Source organism: Neopsephotus bourkii, unplaced genomic scaffold, assembly GCF_033783945.1.
Source record: "Neopsephotus bourkii isolate Nb327-2 ecotype Australia unplaced genomic scaffold, CSIRO-AGI_Nbou_v1 NB_1624, whole genome shotgun sequence".
Classification (NCBI taxonomy): domain Eukaryota; kingdom Metazoa; phylum Chordata; class Aves; order Psittaciformes; family Psittacidae; genus Neopsephotus; species Neopsephotus bourkii.
Genome location: NW_026902099.1, coordinates 174,890 through 201,608, shown reverse-complemented (window position 1 = coordinate 201,608; position 26,719 = coordinate 174,890). Strand labels below are relative to the sequence as shown.

The following is a 26,719-nucleotide window of genomic DNA, read 5'->3' as shown; positions in this document are numbered from 1 at the left end:
CATTTTTTAACCTAACTACTTTGATAGTAGCATTAGTGTATTAGGAGGCACAGACTGTTTATTACAATAACTGCAACATTGACAATATTATCACTGAAAAATGTTAATATGGAAAAGGAGAAAAACAGTCACTGAAGAGCACATCCTACTCTATCCCACACTCAGAAGTGTTGCCCTTATATAAATGGACGACTAGAGTGGGGATTTCTGCTTGAGGCAAGTAAAAGAATCTGCATGTTTATCTATTTTAAGGGGGGTTTTGTCAATTCATATCTTCCCTATACATGCTTTCCAGAGATTTAGCAAAAGAATATTGATTTACAAAAAAACGAATTCTTAATTCCAGTGCTATGATTGCTTTGCCCATACAAACCCTTACAAAAACTCCTTGAGCAGCAGTAGTATAAGCTGTGCCAGATATATTCAGCTGTTTACTTTCAAGCTGAGCAGTGCTGCAGGAATCTTGGCATATGGCCCCCACTATTTGAAATCTGAGGAAATTCCCACTAGGCCTGAGACCAAATACCTTCTTGCAGGCATTTGATGGGCTTTTACTACTGTGGTGTTTTAAAAAGCTAGTGGTTAGCAGCCTCTCACTGCCCAGGGATCCAGCAGAGTTGCTTCACAGAGTGCTGTTCAACCTGCCTTGGTTGCAGACACAATTCAGCCACTCCCAGCTGTGTTCTGCCCACTTAGAGCAATGATTAATTTCTTCCCAAGATTTCAATATAAAAGTCGTCTGTTCTGAGTGATGGGCACTGCTTCTGTTCTGCTTTGCTACATTTTTTTAATATCAAGTGGTGAATGATTGTTTTTTTCACATTCGAATTTTCAGAAATACCATCTCATACATTCCTGGTTTTATTCTAGTGGCCCTACAGGAGCAGGCTGAAAACAAATCTGTAACTGCACATTGTATTTTTATGTAAGAGGCAGCTTTTAATCTCTTTAAACAGTACATACTACATGTTGATTAATACATATCAATAAAACCTGTTCATGAAGTCTTGAGTAAAAACTGGCTTCCTTCCTGATTATTCGTTTTTCACCAGTTTCATGTTTCTGATGTGTGTTTATTCTAAGCAGGGCTCAGAGCTCTGGAGGGGTTAACACATGATAATGCCAGTAAAGGGCAGAAAAGCTGATTGCAGACTGCAAAGTTGGTAGGCCCAGCACTTTCTACATTTGTTGTCAAAGGTAGCATTCCCATTGCTTCTCATGGCAACTGCACTGCTGCAGTTCAGACTAGTGCCCAGCCCCATAGAGAGGTTGACTGCATTGCAGCCTGAGAAATTAGAATGATTAAAAAACATCCCTGTTGAATGCCCTAGAATACTGTAATAAAGAAAGCTTCTGTATTTGAAGCATGTTCCAACAAGCCATGAAACTATTCTTAAAGTTGCATCATTTTGCATCCAGGAGAAAAGTCTTAAGATTTGTTGAAGATCCCTTGATTTGATGAAAGCTTTTGGCCACTCAGAAATGAGCTGAATTTTGAAGCATGATGGAAGGACCTGGCTGTCTGAAAGAGCTTCCTTTGGGTGCCGTAAAGGTCAGCAGAATTCCAAGCCAATCATTTCCCCAAAGCAATCAGTAGCAAATGAGATTGCATCTTAGGGACTGCATTGTTCGTGCTATTTTGTGCATTTGTACTATACAATGCGCTAAAACAATCAACAGTGTTTACTCCTAAACTATTCAAGGCTACAAAAACTCTTGCAGGATTTGAACATTCACTAGTACTCTGCTCTAAACAAGATATTTAGTTTACAGGCTGATTTTCTTCTTATGTTGTTGGCCTTCAAATATTGCTGACTCCAAGGAAAACAAAAGATTATGTGCTAAAGAAGAAAACACATTATGTCTTCCACATTCATCGGTAGAAATAAACTTGAAATTTGATATGCTTACGCAGTTTAGCTATTGCATCAGCATGAAAGTAGCTTCTTCACCAAATTAAAGTGACACAGCACTCCTGTACTTACAGTGCTCCTATCTGAGTCAGAGATTCTGCATAGAAAATGCAACCAGCCATAGATTTGTGCTTACGGAAAACTGCTGTGACAGGATTCTGTGTACCTGCTCGTAATGAAATAGTATACCTTTTTGGCCTTAGTCAGATGGATTGAATGCGACTAATTGAGGCATCAGTAATGATGTCCCAGCAGCACAGGTAGTAGGTGTGGTTTGGGTAGACCATACGTAAGTGACCAAGCAGTTCTCATACAGTGAGCTGGAACATTTGAAAAGGAGGATAGAGGGTGAGACATTATTCAAAGGTACCCTAGAAGGACTGAGCACACCCTGCCAGCTAATGGTTCTGGATTCCTAAACCAAAAAGAGGAGTCCTCTGCATGGGCTTAAAAGTAGCTGCAGGTGTCAACATGTTAGCATCTACCTCCTTTCGGCAACAGCATCTTCAACTCTGAGACCATGATAATAATGAACATGATTCTAATTTCACAAGACATTTCACTAGCTGTCTATTGCATCTTTCAATGAAAAATAGATATGAAAGGAATAAGAGATTCTGTACTATTTATATAATGTACTGCAGAAGATCAGTTGTAGAAGAGGACAGATATGCGTTATGTGTTGTATTATTGCTGGATTGGGGAAGAACAAATCATAAGATAAGTTGCACAGTTGCTGTAGAGGATGTCTCTGTAGATTCAGTCCAACACGGGTAAATACAAGATATACTCAGGCCTGATAATAGCTTCACAATTGAAAACTGTTAAAAACCAGAGTATTTTAATTTGAAGGTTAACAGAAGGTTTGTACGTGAGCTGCTGCCTCTTGAAGGTACTGAGAGATCAGCTTAAGGCCATTATAACTCAACCATCATTTTGCTTGAAATGTGTTTGATTTTGGTTTGGAGAATTTAATTTCTTTAGGATTAACAAATTGTATTTCAAAGGTAGAGAAGTCTATCTGCATTGTACTTTCATTACTCTGGAGTGTAAAGTAGCAGGTGGAGTGTTAACATCATTATTACCCAGTGAATTTGGGGATGCAGGTAAATCATTTTTCACCTGGCTGTACATGCATACGTGCACGTACACCCATATGCTTTGCAGACATAGCATCTTTAGAAAGCGAAAGGAATTAATGTCTTCAGTTTTATTTTGTAGATTTCTCATGTTGGGTTTTATCTGATAATTTTCAGAGAAATGTGTTGCCATTGATTAAGTTGTGTAGAAACAGTTTATGTGTTTTAACCCAACTTCAAGCTATGTTGCTGCCAACCCTGTTATGTGTGTTTGTCTAATCAAACACATGCAACATTGCTTGTCTTCTGAAACAGTGGATTGTGAGTAAGGGAGTTCATGCTGGTGAAAAAGGGAAAATGTAGGGGTTTTTTTCCTACTCTTGTCCTGTTTGTATTTGGGCACTGTCTACTTCCCTTAAGCCTATAGTTGCATTTCTGTTTTTTAACGAGACAGTCCATAGCACACTTCTCTATTTTTCTCTCTCCACTTCATGTTCTATCCCACAGTATTTCAAAATGCTTCTTTCCAAAACCAGAATGATTTGTGATGTTGATATCATCAGCCATATGGTGTATTGAGTAAATCACACATGATTTCTTGGTAGCCACTAGTTGCTAGCTGTGAATGACATGACACACATAGCTTTACATTAATTTCTACCCTAAGAATTCTGGTCACAGTCTCAAAATTTGCTAAAAAAAAAAAAGAAAAAGAAAAAAAAGAAAGAGGAATGAAATATTGTACAAGTCCATTTTAGACTGAATTTTTATTTCAACTCCATGCTTCTCTGTTTTCTATTATAATTGTTTTTCTGGCCATTCATAGGTTTATTGTATGCCCATCCTACTGTTACAGAGGAGGAAATTTCTCCCACCTAAATCTAGAATGAATGTGTTATTAGTTCTAGTTTTGTTATTACATTTCCTTTTCTAATCAAGGCAAAGAATCTGCAGTTAACAATGTAATCTTTTTTCCTGTTGACTTGCTCATATAGATACAGCCATAAAAGCAATTGGTTTGAATGGTTTCTTTGCACTCAGGTTCTTTTTTGAAATACTGATTACTCCTAATTGTCATTTCTTAGCCACAGTGATTTAGAATTATGCCTTTCAGAGTCATGATTTCCTCAGAACTATTCACATTAAACCGTCTGGAGATAGTTTTGTGGTGATTGATTTTTCAAAGCATTGAAGTGAAGTTTGATTCATAGTTCTAAGTGAGCTGGTTGACTAAATCCCTGTGCAATCTTTTGAAAATGTGTAACTTCCATCAAAACCTACAATATCCATAAATTGTATTTAGAATGACATCTAGGCTAGCCAACTCTAAATATGTTCCAGATTAGTCAGTCATTGCCACCTGGCATGGCAAACAGATTACAAATGTTTATCAGGTTACTCCTCAGTCTTTGAATTCATTTTTCTGTATTCAGCACTGTCCCCAGGGTGACTGGCATCCCTTTGAACAACTATGAAGTCAGGTACAACAAATTTCCTTAAATATATTTTTTTGCTAGAATTAAATATTTAACTTCAGTTATGAACAGATCCTCTTGTGTCACCATTGCCCTCTTTTTTGCTGTGGCTGATGTTGTATTCTTTTCTTAGCTTTCCATTTAATTTTGTTACCAGAAAATCAAAGAGAGAAGATGCCAATTCAAGTCAACATGCATGCAGAGATGTCAAAAGGCATCTGCTCTGCTTTGTGGATTTTATGCAAAGTATTGGCATCTATTTGCATTCTCGTATCACTGATTCAGACAGCTTCATATCGGCTATCATCATCTCTACTACAGTAGTCAGCTGAAAAACAATCATAGTGAAAATTACTCTATTCAGAGAAACAGCTTCAATCTGTGCTTGATCTGCTCGTTCAGAATCTTCAGTTTTGAAAGAGAATTTCACCTGCATTTCTAAGCATGTACTTTAGGTTTATAATGCATTTTTAAAACATTGTATCAACCACAGAAAGTAACACTGCTAATTAAATCACATTAATTAATTAAACCTGTTTCAAGGAGATGATTCACTGGCATTTAAACCCCTTCCTTCCTCTATTTTAAATCCACAAACACAACTTTAAAAGAATCTACAACCAGGATCTTTGACTTTGCAAAGATAGATGTTATTAAAATGTACATTTATGCATCAGTGAACATTCCAATAATACAACCGAAATGAGGCTATGTCTAAAGACTGATAAGATTGAGAAAACTTTTTTTTTTTTTTTTGCATTTCATATACTCTTATATTTTCTGAATTAATTCTGTTCTGATCAAGGTATTGTGCAGGATTGCTTTTTTATGCCAAAACTGAAGTATTGGGGTAGTTTGAATAAAAATATGCAACTATAACTTTTGACTACAAGTCATGAATTTTTCAACATGGACTATCAGGAAAGTCAAGTGTGTGATCTAATGCTACTTGACTTCAAAATGACAGTATTCATAAGAAAGAGAGAGTTTTATGTGTCATTTTTTACTTTAGCCAAATGTCTTTGCTCTTCTGAGCATCCTTCTTCCTCATATAGTAACTCTGCTATCTTGTAAATAGCAGCTATGCCTTAGAACATCTCTTGCTTTTCTAAGAAAACAGACTTCAAGATCCATCTTTAACTGCAATTATTTGTAGTCTTGTAGTGGTACTGAAAAAAGCACGAGCTCATGAATATCAAGTCAGAAGTAGAGATATTCCAAAGAGACTGGTGTGAATGCTTGTGTTTCAGGGTACATTAGATAGGTGATAACTTCCCTGGGACAAAAATTGATTAGTGTTGAGAAACCTTCCAAATGTCAAGAAGAGAGCAAGAGGACTTTTTGATCGCTGGTGGTCATTTCACTAGCTTCTCAGTGAGCTCAATCTAACTGTAATCGCAGGTATGATTATCTCACAGGTATGATTATCTTTTAGGCATAAATGGCACATCAGTGTCATTTCCTCAGTAATAAGGAAAAAAGAAAAAATTTTAAGATAATATGAATTAGGTTTATACTTCATCTCATTCACTGTGTATCACCTAGAGTTTTTATTCTGACAGCTACACAGAGACAAAAACCTTTTTAAAGAATGTATATATCCACATCATATATCCACAACTGAAGGAAGTAAATCGTATTTTTCAGTGTAATGGTTTCTATAATGAGATTGTTTTATTTTCAAATTATTTCATTAGTTGATGACATTAAGTCTTATAAATATGCTGCCCAGACCTTCCTCTTCTCTTTCAGAAGAATTTGCTTCTGGTTTGGTTTACTTTCTGTTTGGAAAGGGACTGTTTCTACTGCCTCCATAGTCTGTGTGTTTTTTATATTTAGGCCACATCGCCTGGTATAAGTCAGAGAAGCCATGATATGGATTAGAGCCCTGCCTGCTGAATCAGAGTATTTATAGAAGTACTTTGGGAATGAAAGGTCCAGTTAAAATGGCTCAAATTAGATGTCTAAAAATTAGTTAGGAGGAAAAATACTGGTCTTATGATGATAGAAACGTTTTAATTTTTTTGTTAACTATATTTTCATCCTGAAGCTCTTTTATTTCATAGATTGGAGCCCACACTTGAAAGTTGTCAATAATGTCATGCTGATGGCACACACATGCCCTATAATTGTATAAAAACAACTTCAGGCAGATTTATAAACCATCAGAAAATCTTAAGTGTAAGAGTTAGTATATGAGATGAGGTTACTATTGAACATGACACATCTCATCAGGTCCCACAGTCTTGTACACCTTCAGGTGCCTTTGATGGTCTCAAACCTGAGTTCTGCCTCTTCAGTTGTCCTTGGCTATGATGGCAAGGATATCGTGGCAGTCCGGTGAAGTTCCCAATGACTGGAAAAAGGGAAATATAACCCCTATTTTCAAGAAGGGGAAAATGGATGACACGGGGAATTACAGACCAGTCAGTCTCACCTCTGAGCCTGGCAAAATCTTGGAGCAGATTCTCCTGGAAGGCATGCTAAGGCACATGAAAATCAACAATGTGCTGCTTGGTGACAGCCAGCATGGCTTCACTAAGGGGAAATCCTGCCTGACCAATTTGGGGGCCTTCTATGATGGGGCTACAGAGCTGATGGACAGAGGTAAAGCAGTTGATGTCATCTACCTGGACTTGTGCAAAGTGTTTGACACTGTCCCACACGACATCCTTGTCTCTGAATTGGAGAGACATCAATTTGATGGATGGACCACTCGGTGGATAAAGAATTGGCTGGATGGCTGCACACAGAGTTGTGGTCAATGGCTCAATGTCCAGCTGGAGATCAGAAACGAGTGGTGTCTCTCAGAGACTGGTGTTGGGACCGGTCTTGTTTAACATCTTCGTCGCTGACATGGACAGTGGGATTGAGTGCGCCCTCAGGAATTTTGTCGATGACACCAAGCTGTGTGGTTCTGTTGATACTCTGGAGGGAAGGAATGCCATCCAGAGGGACCTTGACACACTTGAGGTGGGCTGATGCCAACCTCATGAAGTTTAACCATGCCAAGTGCAAGGTCCTACACCTGGGTCGGAGCAATCCCAGGCACAGCTACAGGCTGGGCAGAGAAGAGATTCAGAGCAGCCCTGTGGAGAAGGACTTGGGGGTGTTGGTCGATGAGAAAATGAACATGAGCCGGCTTCAGTGTGCGCTCGCAGCCCAGAAAGCCAACCGTATCCTGGGCTGCATCAAAAGGAGTGTGACCAGCAGGTCGAAGGAGGTGATCCTGCCCCTTTACTCTGCTTTCGTGAGACCTCACCTGGAGTATTGTGTGCAGTTCTGGTGTCCTCAACATAAAAAGGACATGGAACTGTTGGAATAAGTGCAGAGGGGGGCCACGAGGATGATCAGGGGACTGGAGCGCCTCCTGTATGAAGATAGGCTGAGAAAGTTGGTGCTGGTCAGCCTGGAGAAGGGAAGGCTCTGTGGAGACCTTATAGCAGCCTTCCAGTATCTGAAGGGGGCCTATAAGGATGCTGGGGAGGGACTCTTCATTAGGGACTGTAGTGATAGGACAAGGGATAATGGGTTAAAACTTAAACAGGGGAAGTTTAGTTTGGATATAAGGAGGAAATTCTTTCTTGTTATGGTGGTGAGGCACTGGAATAGGTTGCCCAGGGAGGTTGTGAATGCTCCATCCCTGTCAGTGTTCAAGGCCAGGTTGGACGAGGCCTTGAGTGATATGGTTTAGGTGAGGTGTCCGTGCCCATGGCAGGGGGGTTGGAACTTGATGATCTTAAGGTCCTTTCCAACCCTAACTATTCTATGATAACTGCAGGATAAGACCTACTTTACCTCTTCAGTCATTCATACCAAAGCAGAGCAAATACTTCTTATACACCCCCTTACACACCCTGTACCCTGCAAGGCCATCAAGAAGATAACTAATCTCAGATTCCTGTATTGGTCTCTTAAGATGAAATATCAGTGGCTCCTAGCTCTTTCAACTAATTACAACAATTTCTCAAGAGCAAAGCTGCACACTGCCAGAGAGCATCATCATTCTGTCAAACAGTAAACTAGTAATTTCATTGTTTCATAAACGATTGCAGTTAGATGAGAGGGAGGTCTTACAGTTCCTCAGGGGGTCCAGTTGAGGATAATAATTAAAATAGGAATAAGCATCTAAATAAAGACATACAAATCAGTACTTCTGTGTATATCTGTAAGTGGGAGTCACAGCTGTAACAGCTTGAAAAAAATCATATTTAGTGTTTTTCACAGTGATAGGTATTTGAGGTGGAGAATACGAAGATAGGTTGGAGCTTTGGAAGAAAGGAAGGATTGTGTAAACTTCCATGGCTGAGGAACAGCATGCAACATTTCACTTTACATTAAAACAAAGTATTTTCTGGATTCATGCCCACACTCTCCAGTATATCAACAGCTTTCTCTCAATTACCTTTTGGCTCAAGTGAATAAAAAGCTGCAATCATCCTTTTTGACAAGCCTTCAAAACTGTTTTCCAGATCATTTCCAATAATAAATGTAATTTAAATTTTTATGATAAAAGCATAGAAGTGCTTTAAAATAGCCCAGGTATTTTTTTAGATAACATGATGTCATTCTTTCCGTCAGCAGCTGCTCATGCTTTAGTCTTTGTTTGCTGATAAGCAGAAAAGGAATTAGAACATTAGTCAGTATTTTGATATTTAAAATGAATTATTTTCCTCTGTTCTAATCTCTTTGTTGGTTAGTTTCCATTTTCCAAAAGTATTGCCAAATTTGGCCTTTGGGTGTATTTACACTGTTCTAATGGGAGTTGTGTGTCTGTGTACTTGAGAACTAAATTTGATTAATGTGTAAGTACTTCAATTTGCCTGAGATGCACTGAGATAACAATTTTTTATAATTCCCAAGCTCTCTAAAAAAACTTTCTTTTGACATTTTCTTTGTGGAAGAAAATAAATACTTTATAGTTATCTGTGGGCAGTAAAAACATCTTCATAAAAATCTGCAATTCCCTCTAAACTTCTGTCCTGGGTTTAGCAGTAGCAGTCAACGAGAACTCAGTGGCAAAAATATGGTGGAATATTCTTCTTTGGTCTCTGGCACACCTAGGTGAGTATTATCCAGCTATCACTTTGAAGAAGATATTTTACATTTTTTCACTTCATTCACTCTTTCAGGTAAGGTTGGATACATAGCACCTTCTGCTTCTGCCAAGGCATTGCAAGGGAATGCTTGATTTTCACTGTGGAAATAATCAGTTGCAGTGTCCTAATGATGAATTGCACCTCCAAAAAATTTAGAAGAAAAGTAACTCAAGTTGGTAATGAATAAAATCAGTACTTTGTTAATGCAGGTCATGCTGAAGATTACCCGTCTGTGTCTGTTGATTCAAAAGATGTAGCTACTTAGCAGTGTCCTTAATTGATTGCCTACATTATCATGTAATGAACCTGTTAAGTACAACATGAAGTTGCAAGGAGTGAGTACTTCTTATAGAGATCAGAAACTCACAGAATGGTTTGGGTTGGAAGGGACCTGTAAAGATCATCTAGTCCAATGCCCCTGCCATGGGCATGAACACCTACTAAATCAGGTTGCTCAAAGCCCCATCCAGCCTGGTCTTCAACACTTCCTTGAATGCAGCCACAGCTTCTCTAGACAACTTGTTCCAATGTCTAACAACCCTCACAGTGAAGAATTTCTTCCTAACATCTAATGTAAATCTAACCTCTTTCAGTTTAAAGCCATTACCCCTTGTCCTATCGCAACAGATCCTACTGAAAAGTCTCTCTCCGTCTTTCTTGTTGGCCCCTTTTGGTACTGGAAGGCTGATCTAAAGTGTCCCCAGAGCCTTCTCTTCACCAGGCTGAACAACTTGCACTCTCTCAGCCTGTCTCCTTAGGAGAAATGCTCCAGCCTCCTGATCATCTTCATAGCCCTCCTCTGGATCTGCTGTAGCATATCCATGTCCTTCTTGTTCTGGTGGCTCCAGAGTGGAAGTCAGTACTTCAGGTGGGATTTCCCCAGGGTGGAGTAGAGGGAGAGAATCACCTTCCTCGACCTGCTTGCCATACTCATTTTGATGCAGCCCAAAATATGTCTGGCTTTCTGGGCTGCAAGTGCACATTTCCAGGTCACATCAAGTTCTTCAACCACCAGAATCCCTAAGTCCTTCTCCTCAGGGCTGCTGTCCATCCTTTCATCCCCTAGCCTGTGATTGCCCCCCACCCAGGTGTGGAACCTTTCACTTGGCTATGTTGAACTTCATGAGGTTCATGTGGGCCCACTCTTCAAGCCTGCCAAGGCCCCTCAGGATGGTGTCCCTGTCCTCAAGAGTATCAACTGCACCACTTGGCCTGGTGTCATTCAAGATGATTGAGCTATCACAAACTCCGACACTGGGGAGAGAAAGTTGGCTTTAGAAGTTACATTGTTTGCTACGCAGGTAGTAAATGGATCATAGAGATAAACCTTGGAAGTTGTGCTACCTTCCTGCATTCTTCCCATCTTACATTGTGAATTGTACTTGTTGCACAACATATGGTTCCTAAGTTGGGAATCAACTTGTTCCCGACAAGTGCAACCCCTCCTGTGGCCTCTCTGGACCTGTGAGCAAAGTGAGGTGGTTTTACAACCATGCCATTTCTCAGGGTGGAGCCCTGTGATCAGCTGTCTTTAGCACCAAGATTTTAGGTTATAAAACCTGCAGTTTACTGGCATCACTGCATCTGCAGTTCTGTCCCCTTAGTGGTAATTAAAGGCTTATGTAATAAGCAGTGAAACAATTGACACGTGTGTGTTTTAGTCTGCCAAGTCAATCATCCTTTAGAAGTTCCTTCTCTGTTAGATTAAGGGGAAAAAAAAATCATAAAGTACTAAAACCAATTGGAAAAAAAACCCGCAACATTGTGTTGGCTCAAATTTGACCTTTACTGTCTGGGGACAGAAGCACGTGTTCAAGGGACTAACAGGGAGTGCCAGAGCAGACCAAGCACATCACTGGTAAGAAGTGCAAGACATTCCTGTAGTAGCATGGAGGATCCCAAATCATGGACCAAAGCACTGTTTCAGTAAAATGATGTAGAAGGAAGAAATAAGTGGCTTCTCCTTACCTAAAGAACTAAGAAATGTGGATGGCAAATGCCATTCCTGCTAGTGGTGCTAGTACACCTTTGTAGGCTTCTAAGAGACCAGAGTCTCTCAGTTCTGTGTTTCACAACTGAAGGCTTCAGGCCTGGCTAAGCCAAAAAGAGTTGTCAAATTAATAATAAAAGGGAATAATCATAGGCAACTGTAATAAAAAGAACAAGCTTTTTACTTCTTCAGCTAGCATGGATCACAGCATGATATTGATTCGGGTGACTACAGGCTATAAAAGATTAGATCTACTTTTCCCAGTGCAGAAATATAAATGGGTACCCCTGTGTAGTATTTATTAGAATAAAAATTTATCCATTAGCTCCTGGAGCATGTCTGAGAGGGTCAACAGAACAGCAAAAGCCTCAGCTGCATCCAGAGTACCAGCATTGGGCTGGGGTTTTCACACAGCTGCTCTGGCTTGCAGAAGTGATTACAAATAATGGAAATGAAATGTGCTAGATATGGTACAACAAACAAAAAGGATGTTCCTGGCCCAGGGATCTTACCATCCAAGTGTAAGAGGGATGATAACAGGGGAGGGAGCTGGCAAAATGCAAAGAACCAGTGAGACGCCAGTGACTGCTCAGAAATGGATTTGGCAGACTGATGTTCACAACAGGCTTTTGCAACAAACAAACGTTATCATAGTATAAAGAGCTTTATAGGTGTTTGTGGAGGGAAGGATTAAAAGGGCAATACAACTGCCAGGAATAACTGTTCCTTGGAATGCTGAAAGTGCGGCATACCTGTTTTCAACAGTAAGGGTGGCAATATCGTGTCTGTCAAAGCCAGCAGAACGGATGTTGCACTGATGGACAGGCAATGACAGGTATTCATGGCACAGGGAGGCTATCTTGAACACATGCCTGGGGTGACACTGCCAAGCTCCTTCATTTCCAGAAAATGAAGTGTGAGTGCATTGCAGGGTTCAAGCAGAGCTCAGGGCAGAAGCTTTTTGGACCTGCAGTGGCTCTGCACAAAGCCAGCTGGAGCTGCTCTGGATCATCCGGATGAAGCAAAGAACTGGCCCCAGGCTGGCCCCACGTGAGAACAGAGCAGTGACATTCTTATCTAAACTCTACAGGAAATAATCAGAACCAATAGGTTTGGAGGAAGGGCAGAGGTGGAGCAACTGCTGTGCACTCTGGCTGGTGTTTTGGATCGGATGCTGATGATTACAGCGATAAAATTCAGGAACACAATGGGGGGGAAGATGGCAAAGAATGAAGGGTTTAATTATAGTAAATCTGAGTTTAATTATAGTTAAGAATCCTGAAGGCAAACCCCAAAATGTTTTTATGTAACAGAAGGCAAGATTAGATCGAGTGGTACTGTTTGTGGTGTGATGTATCCATTACATTGTCACTGTCTTGATAAGGGAAGAGTTCGTCGTCACGGTGATGGGCGCTTGGTCCTTCTGAAGAAAAGCCACGAAAGCCACCCAGACACGTTACGGTGCAAGCTCGAGTGTTCCCGCACGGAGCCGTGCCCGTGGAGCCCGTGTCACCCACCAGAGGGATGAGCACACACACAGCGGGCCGAGGGGCTGGCCCCTGACCCCGCCACCTCCTCCGCCGCGCCGGACACGGGCACGGGCAGCCCACCGCGGGATCACCGCCCGGCTCCGCCCCGCCCCGCCCCGCCCCGCCTAGACCGGGGAGCCGCGGCTCCGCAAGCCCCGCCCCACGGCGCTGTCGTAGGCGCTGACGCCGCGCCCCGCCCGCGGGCCAGGCTGGGTAGCGGCGGGCGGGGGGCGCCGTTAGCTGCTGGGCTCCCCCCGCTGGGCCATGCGGTAGCGGGGTGCGGCGGGCCCGTGCTCTCAGAGGCCATGGAGCAGCTCCCGAGCGGGCGGCGGCTCCGGCTGGTGTCCTCGCTGGGGCTGGGGCAGCGCGCCTGGGAGGTCACCTTAGACGTGGAGTGGGGCCGGCTGGCCTGGCGCGAACCCCGCCCGCCGCGCCGTGGCGATGGTGAGTGGAGCGGTGGGGCGGGCTGCGGCGCCGGCCGGCGTTAGCGCACCTGCCGGGGCCGCCGGAGGGGCCGCCTCCCCTCGGCAGTGCGGGACGGGCCTTCCTCTCGTCCTTTGCAGCGCGGGGCAGCTCGCGGCGCGGGTGCGGGTGCCGGTGCCGGCCTGCAGTGGCCGGGTCTCACGGCGGCGGCTTAAGGTGCACTCAGCCGGAGCCGTGGATTTCCTGTACTCGGGCGCCTGTTCGCCCTACAAAAGAAGCGCGGCAGCCGGCGGCACCGGTGTCCTTTCGTGGTCTACTCCGGGGTTCGGAGTCCGGCGGTGGCAGACGGAGAGTGTGTTAATCACACGGGGCCCGGCCGGGCGGCGGTGTAACCGCGGACGGGCTGCCAGCAGCCGGCTGTACTTAACCTGTCAGCCGGTTCCTTGCGAAAGGGAGCTGGAAGCTCCCACTCTTTGAGCCGCAGGGACCGCGTGGAGTGCAGCGAGCTCCCCGTTCTGCGGGAGCGGAGCGTCTGTCCGAGAGCGTGGCCCTGGTCACCGAGGGGTGAGAAAACTTCCCTGCAGCTGGATGAGGAAAGCACGGGTTTTGTAGTTGAACCCCGTTGTTTCTTGGCACTGGGAGCAGGTAGCAGCATGTAGTTTGTAATCCTAAAACCATAGAATGGTTTGGGTTGGAAGGGACCTTACAGCTCATCCAGTTCTAACCCCCCGCCACGGGCAGGGACACCTTCCATTAGAGCAGGTTACTGAAAGTTCTGTTCAACCTGGCGTTGCACGCTGCCAGGAATGGGGCAGACACAACTTCTTTGGGCAACAAAAGGACATAATAGACTTACAAAACTTTTAAAGCAACCTTTCTCTTTAGGTACATGACTTGTGCCTAAAGAATAATACTGAAACACTATTTCAGGCTTACCCCCCCCCCCCCAAAAAAAAAAGTGGGTTTTTTTAAACTCTTTATTTTCTAAAGAGCTTCATAGGAATTTCCAAAGAAAGTTTAATTTCTGTGAGTTACTTTTTAGGAAGTGTTAAATATAGGCTAATAGATTGTATTGGTGTAACAAAGCTGTTCACCTTTTCTGCAGGTAGAATAATGCTGACTTATAAAACTGCAAGTGGGAGAGGTTGCTGTGGAAAATACCTGACAGAATTACAGGAAAACTGCTGAAAATGTGTGTACACGTATATCAAGCTTTCTGCTACACTGTAGGTGGTATTTCGTCAGTCTCTGACCTGGGCGTTTTTAACATAGTAATTATTCACATTAATAATGTAGCCCTCTTAGCAGGGTATGTGAGCATCCTGAAATGTGTAATGTTCTTTTCAGAGCAGCTGCTGTAGGGTGGAAAACTACTGTCATTCTCCTGTAAGAGGTTGTAGGTACCGAAACAGAAAGAAACTAATAATAGAAAGGTCAACTAGAAGCTTTTCTGAGAAGAGTTTGAGTATAGATGTCTCCAGTCTCAGGCAAGTTCCCAAACTTAAGTAGTTAAATAGTTCTTCCTTTCTTACCATGTATCCTTCTTAAATATTTCTCTGATTTTGACATAATGTCTTACTGGCCTGAGGCTTTTTGAATAAAGTTGAGGGAGAAGGAGGACTCGAGAAGAAAAAGTTGTAGTTTACATAATTGAGAATTGGTCATGTTTTAAGTACATCTCTTCTTATTCATAGTAACATAAAACCAGAGTCTGCTTTCCTTCTGTTCTGTAAATACAATTTGACTTCATCCAGTTTTAATCAACAGTGCTGCTGAAAAAAGTGTTTGAAAATTGCTGGACTTAGTTCAGCATCTGAATGAAATTAAGACTTTAAAAATGAGTTCTTTAATTCTGCCAAGCTCTAATATATTGCTGTGAAAAGTAAGCTGTATAATTTTCAAAACAAAATAAAATTTGTCCAGAGAAAGGTGTCTGGATCTTAAATTTAAAGTAGAGTTTCAGAGCTTTTTGGGACAGTTGCTGCTGCTGTGGGATGACTTCCTTTAGACCTTGCAAGTTATAAGTTTTCTTGACTTGGCTAAACCCAGTATGAACCTGTGCTGAATCCTGTTCCATAGCGGATGTAGTGGGGCAAAATAACTAGATTCTTTCTGAGGCAGTTTCTGAAGTAGTCAGCAGGAGATTCCTTAGGAGGCAAGTCTGGTTACTGAGGGTGGCTGCTGTCCTATGGCATAGCTATTAACAACATTTTGGAAACTGTGACATGCTATCCAGAGAGAAAAGGGAGTTTGGGAGAAGAAAAATAAATGCCTGAGTCTTCTGGAGGCACATGTATAATTTCTGTAGAGAGCAATGTAATACTTGATGTACCGCTTCCTCTTAACACCGTGATTAATTCATGTATTCCTTGCACTTGTGCTTTAGTATGATCACAGTTTGCTGCCCTGTTGTCTTTAAGCTCTTCTAAGACCTGGGATGGCTCATTGTGTGCTCTGCAATTATTTTCGAAATACAAGCAGCATACATGACACTATATAAATATACTATGGAAGGTGGTTAGTTAGAAGCATATAATTACAGAGGAGTTGTTTGACCAAGATTGGTATCTTTCTACAATTTAGCCTTTGACTACGTGACTACTGTGTATTATGCCTAAATACAGACTTGATTATGCAGTATACAACTGCTGTATTTTCTTTTTTTTTTTTTTGTTGAGTATTTAATACTGTCTTAGTTTTAGCTACATATGTAAAATGGTTTGGTGCATGTTTTGTCAAGGTTTTCAGATGTTGACAGGTAAGGGACTAGAGCTATAGTTAGGTGTTAGGAAGAGGTAGGAAACTATAGAGATTTTGTCCTATTGTCCTTTACAGAATATGGCAAGGTTCTTGTGTTTTCTTATCTTTGTACAATGATACTAACATAGAATAGTTAGGGTTAGAAAGGACCTTAAAATGATCTAATTCCAAGCCCCTGCCATGGGCGGGGATGCCTCACACTAGGCCATGTCACCCAAGGCTCTGTCCAGCCTGGCCTTGAACACTGCTAGGGATAGAGCATTTGCCACTTCTTTGGGTAACCTGTTCCAGTGCCTCGCCACTCTCACAGTAAAGAATTCCTTGTATCTAACCTGAACTTCATCTATTTAAGTTTAAACCCATTCCTCCTTGTCCTATCGCTACAGTCCCTTAATGAAGAGCCCTTCTCCAGTATCCTTGTAGGCCCCCTTCAGATACTGGAAGGCCTCTATGAGGTCTCCACGCAACTTCTCCAGGCTGAACAGCCCCAGCTTTCTTAGCCTGTCCTGACACAGGTGTAGGACCTTGCCCTTTGCATTATTGTACTTGAGGTTGGCACTGGGTCAACTCTCAAGTGTGTCAACATATAGATATATAAATTCAAAGCCAATTCTGTTAAAATGCGTTTTAAAGAAAGAATTATTGATTCTGGAGAGTTCAATGCTATTGTTGAGGAGATACCAACAATAACAAACCCAAAAATGTTTGTTCAGGACATGGCTTGTTTTTAAACTAGCCCGTTAACTTTCTTTCCTACTGTTAGACCTTGTTTAACAGCATCATATTTTCAAGTTCTCTCTTCAGTGTAATGAGGTTCCCATTTTCCATTATTTGTTTGGACTTGTTTAAACTTAAAGGGCAAAGTTTCATCTGAAATCTTTAATGTATTTCTCTGTTACTCTTAGCTATATACCTTTTTCACACCTTCATCTTCAAATGTTCTGAAGAATATTGTTTTTTTCAATCTTATAACATTTCTCCATGAGATTTAGTTGTTAATCATTAATAGCCTATGCAAATCTGGACAGATCAATTGTTTTATTATTTCCTCATGTTGGTGGCACAGTTGGGTTTTCATCAAGAGATGGAAGTGATGATAAAACTTCATGTACCAAATTTCATAGCAGATTATATATTGTACGCATGTACTTACAGGTATTTTACAAGTATTGGCTAAGATTGTTATGTGCCTTGTACTAAGGCATTACAAACACAGAATGAGATTCCCTTGTTATTTCTGTGTTTTGGGAATTTTTATTTGTAAGGTACAAACATAAAGGGATGATCAAACTAGACACCGAACTGTATGCTTTCACTTCCTGTGTGCACCTTCTTTTCTATCTTTTAACCCTTCTCTGTCTCTCCCAGTGAACTCTTGTCCCTCTAAGTGTCTTTTCTACTTTTCTCCCCAAAACACTCAAGGAAGCCTCAGAACCATTGTTCACAAGACTGATGCCATTCCGATGTTGTGGGTTCCAGAGGGTGTTTAGTTTGATAAACGCAGTATTGAAACAGCAGAAGTGAGCCTGCTTGGAATGAAGGCCTGTCCTGCACCTCTAGTGTGTTGGCACATCCTTAGCCAAGGTCATGTTTCATCAATCATTCCCAATTGGCAGTGGGCACAAGTAGAAATCTGAACCATTTTTTTCTCTAGATAGTTCCCCTAACTACATTGAACCAGTAGGATGTGGGGAATAATAGGTTTAGAATGCATTGTTTCTTTGGAGTATGTTGTCTTCTGGAAGATACATTATTCAAATATAGATGCACCCTACATTAAGCAATACATGCTTTTCAGCATACATCTTTGGTGGTGGGTTTTTTTTCCTCGTTACGGTGAAAAAGTGCATCTTATTTCTTGCTTTACCATTAAAGTATTCATCGTTGAGTTGGAAAGATTTTATCTGGAAAACATTCAATGGAATGGAATTAATTTGGGAAACTACTCAATGGTACTATTTCAATATGCAAAGTGATACAAGTGCAAATTGCTGTGATTGGATTCAAATTCAGATATGTGATGTGAAGCCCCAGCTGTGTGTCTGATCATACTAAGGAACTGTTCTATTGTCTATTGGTTTACAAAGTACTTGAAGATTTACTTAAAAAAAAAAAAAATCCTATAAATGCCTGTATATTGTGAGATCACGGCCTTCATATGTTTCTGTGACTCTTCCACAGTTTGGAATTAAATAATTTAGTTATGATACCTTTCTTTTCCCCTTCCCCCTCTTGTAGGATATGAATTCTCTGTAATTCTGCTCTATATCCCATCCACCATCTTTTATTCTGGTCTTTTTTAGACACAGCTTCCTGTAGTGCATGATCAACATAATGCAGTGTACCTTCTGGCAGAAAGTGTTCTTGGTTTCTTGCTTTTGGGTGAAGGCAAAGCTTAAACTTAGGACAAGGTAACTTAATGTTCATGTGATTCCTAACAGTAAATTAGTTTCCAAAGTGACTGAAAAAAACCTTCTTATTTAAATTTGCATCCCAGCTTTTTAGCTGTTAATACTTTTATGTCACAAGAGTATACTAATAATTTAAATTAGTTCTGAATGTCACTGCTTCCCTGCTACTGAGCTGAATTTTAATAATAAACCAAATGTTGTGATCAGCAACGTCTTTATGATTTTGCACATGTCTGTGTTGCTTTGAGCTAACACATTTCCGAGGGAGGAATTTGGCCTGTAGGGTATGAAGCTGGCAGTGATGACTGAACAAGTCTTTACTGAGGTTCTGAGTAAGTCTGCTTATAAACTCAGGACGTATTCTGCAGAAGTAGCAGACAGCAGTGGCATACCAAAATGCCTTTCTTAACACAGAACACCACACTTCACAACTTCTAGCTAGTTTTTTGCAAAGGAAGCCCGCTGTTAGTGTGCTTAACTTGAGGTTTTTCAGTTTTGTTTGTTGTTTTTTTTTCTCCCACTTGCTTAATGTGGGAAAAAGTAGCATGCATCTAACACACTGCTTGCCAGTTTGCACTTAGAGAAGGCTGTCTGTTAAGACTGTAAAAGCGCTGGGACATGGAAGGACTAGTAACTGGCATAGCCAATGTGCAGGAAAGACTGTCACCTGTCTAGTGTGTCTTTTGGGTTTTTAATTATTTTATCTTTTTGCCATGCTCCTTCATCCATCTGCTTTGGTTGGACAAATCGTCATCTTTAGTACAGTGCATATGTTAGACATTGGGCAAGGTGAGACATCGAAACATAAAAATGTGTCAAGATCTTGGAGATAGTTTAAGAAAATTAATATGTACTTCAGTATTTCTGAGCACAAAATTCAGTCTCTTGAATCTAGATGTGTATGTTGAAAATGGCATGGTATTTCATCTGGAGTTTTATCTAGGAACTTTTGTGTGCTGCTTGGTTGAATATATTGTGCTGAGCTGAGTGAAATTCTTTATGTGGTATGGTTCTGAGCCCACTTTTCAACTTTTTTCATTAATGTTGATCTAGTAGTTCTGGTCTAAGTACCATTTTTTTGTTGCTGTTAATGTGGCAATAAGATTTTTCCATGTTTTGGGAGAAACTTGTCAAGGTGAAGTGAGCATTTTTATACATCAGTGAAAGAAGTGGCTTATGCTACCTGATAATAGGGTAAATGCTGCAAGAGTAGGTATGTGAAAGGACATTAGTACATATGTGAAACTTGTTGACCTTTCAAAAGAGGGTGGGAGAGACCTACTATTTTATGGGGCATGTTTTGGTAATTAAATGACAGATGGGGGCATTGTGTTCGTAGAAGCAAGATTTCTTGTATTTAAGGCTTCTATTTGATTTCTTTGCAATGGAAACTTTTCCTGTCTGGGGAAAAAAAAGGGGCAGGGGGCAGCTAAGTTGTCGATTTGCTTTCTGATTAAACAATGTGTTTTGACTTACTGCATAGCACTAAGTCAAATAGTGATAGTCATATTTGGACTGATAGAAATTCTTGAGCTCTATCCAAACACAAATGCCACTGCATTCAGATTTGTTTTTATAAGCTGTAGAGAATGTTCTGAATAACATGTTTGTATTTGAGAAAGCCTTGCATCTTTTGGCCCTCTGTGATTACTCTGTTAAGTAGTGTGTGTTTTTGACTGCCTGAAGATTGGAGTATGCTGGTGGGGCAGTGAAGTTGCTTGATACTTGTGCAGTGCCAAGTAGCAGGGGCCCACAGCTGGCACAGCCGATATTCATAGAACAGAAACATCTTGAATTGCTACCAAGCCCAAAGATTTAGAGGGGGAAGGTGGGATCAGTCTGTGCTTTGCTTTTGTTTTGTTCCTTTTTTGTTTCTTTTTCCTTGTTTTGGTGTGTCACTGCTCCCACCCCCAGTCTGGGGTTTATTTTTTTCAGATATGTATCTCCTGTGGCTTATAATAATAATAATATATGAAAAAAGGCACATATTTAACAAAAACTTTTCTTCTTTGCTTTTTTTGGTGCATCTGCGAAGAGATTTACTGGAAAAGCAGAACTTCCAGTCATGCGACTGTCAGAGGGAGAGCACATCTGACAAATTAGGAGAACTTAGTAGAAGTGGTTTCAAGGTCTAGGGTTGTTAATATAAGCTGTGTGATATGTGCTAAAATAAGTACTCCACAAAAATGCTTTTAGTGATACAGATTTGGAAGTACTTTTCAATCTATTTGCTATCTGTACAGTTGGACAGCTTTCTCTATTGTACAGAAACTCCCTAATAAAACAATGACTTCTGTAGCTGCTTCTAGCACACGTGCTACTGAGTGTCCAATACATAGTGCTATTTACCAAGTTGGTCATTAGGGCATTGTCATTTAAATTTTGATATAAATCTAGTTTCAGTTTTGTAGCAATCTGTGAGCAATGACAGAATGAGTTATCACCTAAGTGCAATCTTTATAAATGCAACAAGCTTTCTTTTGTCTTGTAGCATATGGATAGGCAGCGTAGCCAGTAGAAAAATGAGTACTAGAAGCAGTTCTGGGAAAGAAAGGTTAAAGAACGTGCTCCCTTCCCTTAACTTATTGTTCCATCCCTGTTCTGTACTTTTTAACTCTGATAAATGGATAGGTGGGTAATCACATTGAGAGCCAACAGCAGACCTTTTCCCTGAATGTTAGGAAGAGAAATTAACTGTTACTATCCAGTATTAAATACTTGATACTGTCTTACATGTGTATGTGTATGATACCGATAACTGAATACAAGTTAAATGTTTTTATTAAGTTCATTTCTGCTGTTGGATTTTTATAAAGACATTCTGTGACTGCTGCATTTCCCCATCATGCTGCAAATATGATAAATAGAATTATAAGCCATAACTAGTTTTGTGAGTAGTTAAAACATTTGAATACAGTCAGATTCCTAAAAGACCCTAGTGCAAAGTTTGGAGGCTACATTTATGAATCAAACTAAAACCCTGTGGGAAGATAAAATCCCTAAAGGAATACAAATCAAATCAAATATTGAAACACTTGTAAAGAAAAAGAAAACACCACCTTGTGTGTGAAATCCATGACATGTCAATAGACATTATAATAGGTAACAACTGTGTTGACTAAAACAAATAGGGCAGGAAAAAGCTGAACTAGTGGCAAATGAATTGTGGTCAGCACTGTGAAGAGCTTAGGAGGTTTTTCTCTTTGTTTTATATTTCTCCCCACCACTGGGGTGCTTCTGCAAAATAGGGAGGAAGATGAAATGTAGGATAAAACTTGGTAATGGCAGTATTAGTGCTGTATTTTATGTATTTAATATCTCTTTATATCTGTGATTCTCTATACTTGTTTTTCTCACATACAGGTAGATAAATTGTTAATATATAAGACATTATTTTAGTAATGTAATCTTAAGTAACTTAAGTTTTATACATGTGTATGTATACACAGAGTGCTCATTTGTACATAAATGCAAAGCATGTGTTTTCAGTTCTGCTTTTTTTTTTTTGAGTTAAGGAAAAAGCAGAGAAATTTTGAAATTGATAATGAAAATGAGACAAAATCCTCAGTTTGTCAGGAGTTAAGAAGACTGAGAAGGTATGAGGGACTATTAGAAGAAAAAAGAGTGAGGGTAGAGGAAATTCTTTCACAGTATAAGAGCAAGAGGCCTGTAATTCTGAAAAACAATAGTTTTGAATTTGATGTAAGAGAAATACACTTAGCAGTACCTAAACATAATATCTAGAACTTGCTCCTTAGGAGGCCTTAAAGTTTAAAAGCTTAGTGGGACTTAAAGTATTAAGAATTCATATGTGAATGCCCTTCTTTCATAAGCCAACTAGTTGCTTGAGAATACAAGTCCCTGTAGTATCTCTGCACTAGATTTAGTTCGCAGTCTTTGAAACCTCTTATGCTGTTTGATGTCAGATATCTGGACTAGGTGTCATTGAAGGGTCAATTTCATTAGTTGCTGGATTTTGGCTTCATGCAAAAAGTTTTTATACTCAGAAAACTTGATTTTCTGAGAAATCATAGACATTTGAAATATTAGTTGATGTAGTTCATAGGTGCTTATGAATTATGTGCTTTGACAAAAGGCAGAAGGAAATTGAAAATACTCAACAAATTACTACTTTTGCTCTTGGTTTTGCTTATTGAGCAACTACTCTAATTTTATGTCTATAACATATTGCGTGTAGAAATAATCTGGTGCTATTTTAAGATGTTAATGTGTGAGGTCTTGTGTTTGTACAGAAAACTTTTTTGTACCAACCTCGGAGATCATTGCTGTAGAAGAAACAGAACTTAACAAGAAACAACGAAATAGTGGCAAATGGCAAAAAATGGGAAAGCCACATGCTTTCACAGGTAAGGCAAATAGTTAAATACACCCCTTCCCCCCCCCCAAAAAAAAACCAAACCCAAACAAATAACACCCCAGAAAAAAACAATGAAACAACACCACATACCCCACCCAAACCAAACAGAAAACATTAAAAAAAAGCCCAACCAAACCCCCCACAAACAAACAAAACCGCATCTGCCCGTTTACATCTAAAGCTCCTTATTTTGGAGAATAAACCCCTTCCTTTAAGAGCACATGCTGGGTTTAGTTCTTTAGTAAAGTCCAAACATCTACATTTTAGCCACTGAATGACTGCAGCAACACACTGGCTTTGTGCTACTTGATTAGAAAATCAAGAGAGGCTGGAAAAATGAGTCCTACATGTTTGTGGTTTTAATGTTTGGGTTCAGAATTTGTGCGTGAAAACTTTCGCTGTAGTATTGACTGCATTCTTAAAATCAAGTGCCAGAAATAGATTTCTGTTTGTCTTGGGGAAAGAGTGGTGACTTCTGTGCTGCAAAGCTGGGGCAAATGTGGTTGCTCCCATGCCAAAACTTTATATTGTGGAGTACTTTGATCACACTTAGTCCTTCAGTAACAATGATTGCTGATACTGTAGATGGAGAGATAAGGGTGCTTCTTGTCTCACCAGCCTAGTACTTAATGCACGAGAAAACTCTAAATTTTTCTTTTTTCTCCTTAAATTTCAGCTTTATAAAATTAAATTCACCCTGTGGGTTACATGGGAGTGGATGTGACAGTTTTGGCTAGGTCTCTTAAGCTTACGGCAATTTATATTATGTAGACATTGTAGACTTTAATACGGGTAAAATAATACATAAGCTCAGTGAACTTTTATGTTATGTCTATAATTAGTTTGTGGAAAATGGATCATATTTGGTTTTAAAAGAAGTTTATGTTTGAGACCCTGCTGCAAGGTAATGACCTAGAGCAGTGTTTTCATTATGACTTTTTACAGATATCCTGTTCACATTCTAAACGCTTTTGTCATTTGCAGAAACGTGTGGTGGGGGGTTAATTACCACTTCTTTCCAAAGACAGATATTTTGGCTGTTTCTCAGAAATCTGTTGGTCATTTCATAGAGCTGCCTCATTGTACCAAGTTTTTTTTTCTTTTTTCTTTTTTTAATTTCAACAGTGTATTATGTGAAGAAAGCCCGAAATCACCGCTGGCGGTGCAGTGATGTGACATTTTGGTGTGCTGATGAGCACTTGTGTAATCAGTGGATACAGGCACTGAAAGAATTACTTGAAATGCAGAGTAAGTTTGACTAAAATGCTAACATTTTCAGCATCATTTTACAGGCTTGTATCTCAGTTGCTATTATTCTGATGTATCTGCAGTTGAGGGAGCTGAGAGTTGAAGTGTCTTGTTCTTCTCATCACTGCTTTTGTATCTCGCATATTTGCTAAGTTGTGCAGTGTTTTACTCTATAATCAGTCAAGACTACAGGTATCTTACAGTTTTGCTCAGTTGAAAGTTATTTTCACAAAATAAGGACACATCGGAGGCTTAGCAGAGGCTTTAAATAAAAGAAGTAAAGGGCAGATGTAAGCTTAGAGATTTGAGGTACTCCAGAGATATGAGGAGAAGGATTGTAGCAACTGTAAGATTTATGGGTGGCTTTTTGTGTGTCTGTCTAACCTTTCCAGTCTCTCTCATCAACAATGTGCTGCAGTAAGAGCTCCCATTAATCATTTCTGGGACTCTTGGACAGCTACTTCTCGTAATGCTAAAAGGAGTTTGCAGGAGTTATTCCTGAGAGATACCTTGATAGATGTCAGAGAGTGGCAGGATAGAATGAAGATCAAGGATGACCACACCACAGGCAATGCCTTCGCCATCCAGCATGCAGTCCCACTGTATCTGAGCAGGGTGGGTGGAGCAGGGATGGGAGTAGCAGTGGGTCAGATTTGCTGCTCAGATGAGGTAAGCGGGTCCATCCAGGGGGGCCAGATGGGAGCAGCAGAAGGTGGAGGTGGGACTATAGGTAAGCTACCTACAGCATAGGCCTGAGAACCATCTGAGACACAGAGCTGGAGAAGAGACTGGGTACAAGAACACCTACGATGTGACTCAAGCAAGTACTTAAGGCTCACATACAAAAAATGTATGTTTAATAATAGATGTTCTTTTGAACAGGTATTGTAAGCATGCATTTTACCTCATGTAATGTATGCAAATCAAGAACATTAGTATCTCTCTTATAGTAAAATATTATTAAAAATGGGGTTTGCTCACCAATTTAGTACACCTGTGAGAGATGTGGCCTGGGCAGTCATCTCTGTTTGAGTGCAAGTGTTCATTCTATTGGTATCAAACTATTTCAGAGAAGGTAACAGGTTCCCAGAGAGGGTGAATGGTGCTTTGGATGTGTGGCAGCTTTAAGCCTTTCAAACATTCTAGATTTCTTATGTAGGTGTGCTGGCTTATTCTTTCTTTTTAAATAATTATTTGAATTCTACCTGAGGAAATGCGAACGTGTTAACAGGTCTTTGTGCTCTATCAAAAAAAATGAAGGCTCCCTAGGTGCAGGAAGCATTACAATTTTGTGTGTCTGTTAGTAAAGAGGTGTAGTAATTGTTTTCATTGCTACCATCAATGTAAATCCATAACTACTTGGACAAACTTGAGATAACAGTATCAAAGGTGGTTTCTGGAGGGAAGGGCTTACACAGTATAAGGCAAGAACTTGCTGTGCAATATGTAGTTTGTGAGATATTTCCTTCCCATGTTAAGGACACTATCTATATTACAAAAGCCAAGAATGTTGTTTAAATGAATTAATGTAAAAGCATTTCTATGTGTGCTTCACTCACCAGTGCCAAAAAACACTATTGCTGCCTTTGGTTTGCCTTTTGTCTTGTATGCATGTGATACAAATGTAATTTAGTGGGAAAGTTCTGCTAGAATAACAATTAAGAATGCAAGACATGCTCAGATGAAATTATTCTGAATTTCACCTTGTGTCTTCTCACCAACGTGTTTAATGTTGTCAATATCCTCAGTATAATAAAGAGGATAGATGAAGCAGGTTTTATAGCACTTCGGTAAAGATTTATAGAGTTGCAATTGTTAATAAAGAGTTATAAAAGGTCAGTGTGCTGTGTTCACTCTGATGTTTACAGGTTTGGTTTTGTATAGCTTGTTAAATTTGTTTTGTGCACAGAAGTAGCGTATTGTAATATTTTTCCATACTGCAGAATCTAGACCAAAGCAGTTGCTTGTGTATATTAATCCTTATGGAGGAAAACGACAAGGGAAGAGGATTTATGAACAGAAAGTTGCTCCACTCTTCAGTTTGGCTTCTATCTCCACTGATGTTGTTAGTGAGTGATGAATATTTTAATTTATTAATAAACACAATATGAACTCTTTAAAACACGTCTGGGTACCTGAAGTTCTTTCTGTTTCTTACCTTTTCTTATTTACCTTTTCTTACTAAGAAAATGAACCCAAGTGGTGGGGGGGGGACTGTTTTCAAATTAAAGCATAGCTAGCCAGAAAATGTCAGCCTTATATCAATTTTCTGCTTACTAAACTAAAACTTCTGGTACTTCTGAGCTATTTGAGCTCTTCATTTATATGATGCTTTTTTCTCTCTTCCAGTTTTACTGTTAAAAACAGTTTTCATTTGCAGAGTATTGTAATGAAATATTTTTTCACATGTACTG

The 26,719-nt window shown here is 40.2% G+C and overlaps 1 protein-coding gene and 1 long non-coding RNA gene across 3 annotated transcripts in view; both read left to right on the top strand.

Annotated features, from left to right (window-relative positions):
- LOC133222823 (uncharacterized) overlaps positions 1-26,719 on the top strand; it is a 252,588-nt gene that overhangs the window by 199,574 nt on the left and 26,295 nt on the right. The gene's annotated exons all lie outside the window — the stretch shown is intronic.
- The window catches only part of CERK (ceramide kinase), a 37,264-nt gene continuing 23,801 nt past the window's right edge, over positions 13,257-26,719 (top strand). For both annotated transcript variants that reach the window (XM_061372890.1, XM_061372889.1), the window contains exons 1-4: positions 13,257-13,529; positions 22,933-23,046; positions 24,183-24,305; positions 26,249-26,374. In XM_061372890.1, coding sequence (XP_061228874.1) covers positions 13,391-13,529; positions 22,933-23,046; positions 24,183-24,305; positions 26,249-26,374 — 502 coding nt within the window. In that variant the 5' untranslated portion in view covers positions 13,257-13,390. The remainder of the gene's footprint in view (positions 13,530-22,932; positions 23,047-24,182; positions 24,306-26,248; positions 26,375-26,719) is intronic.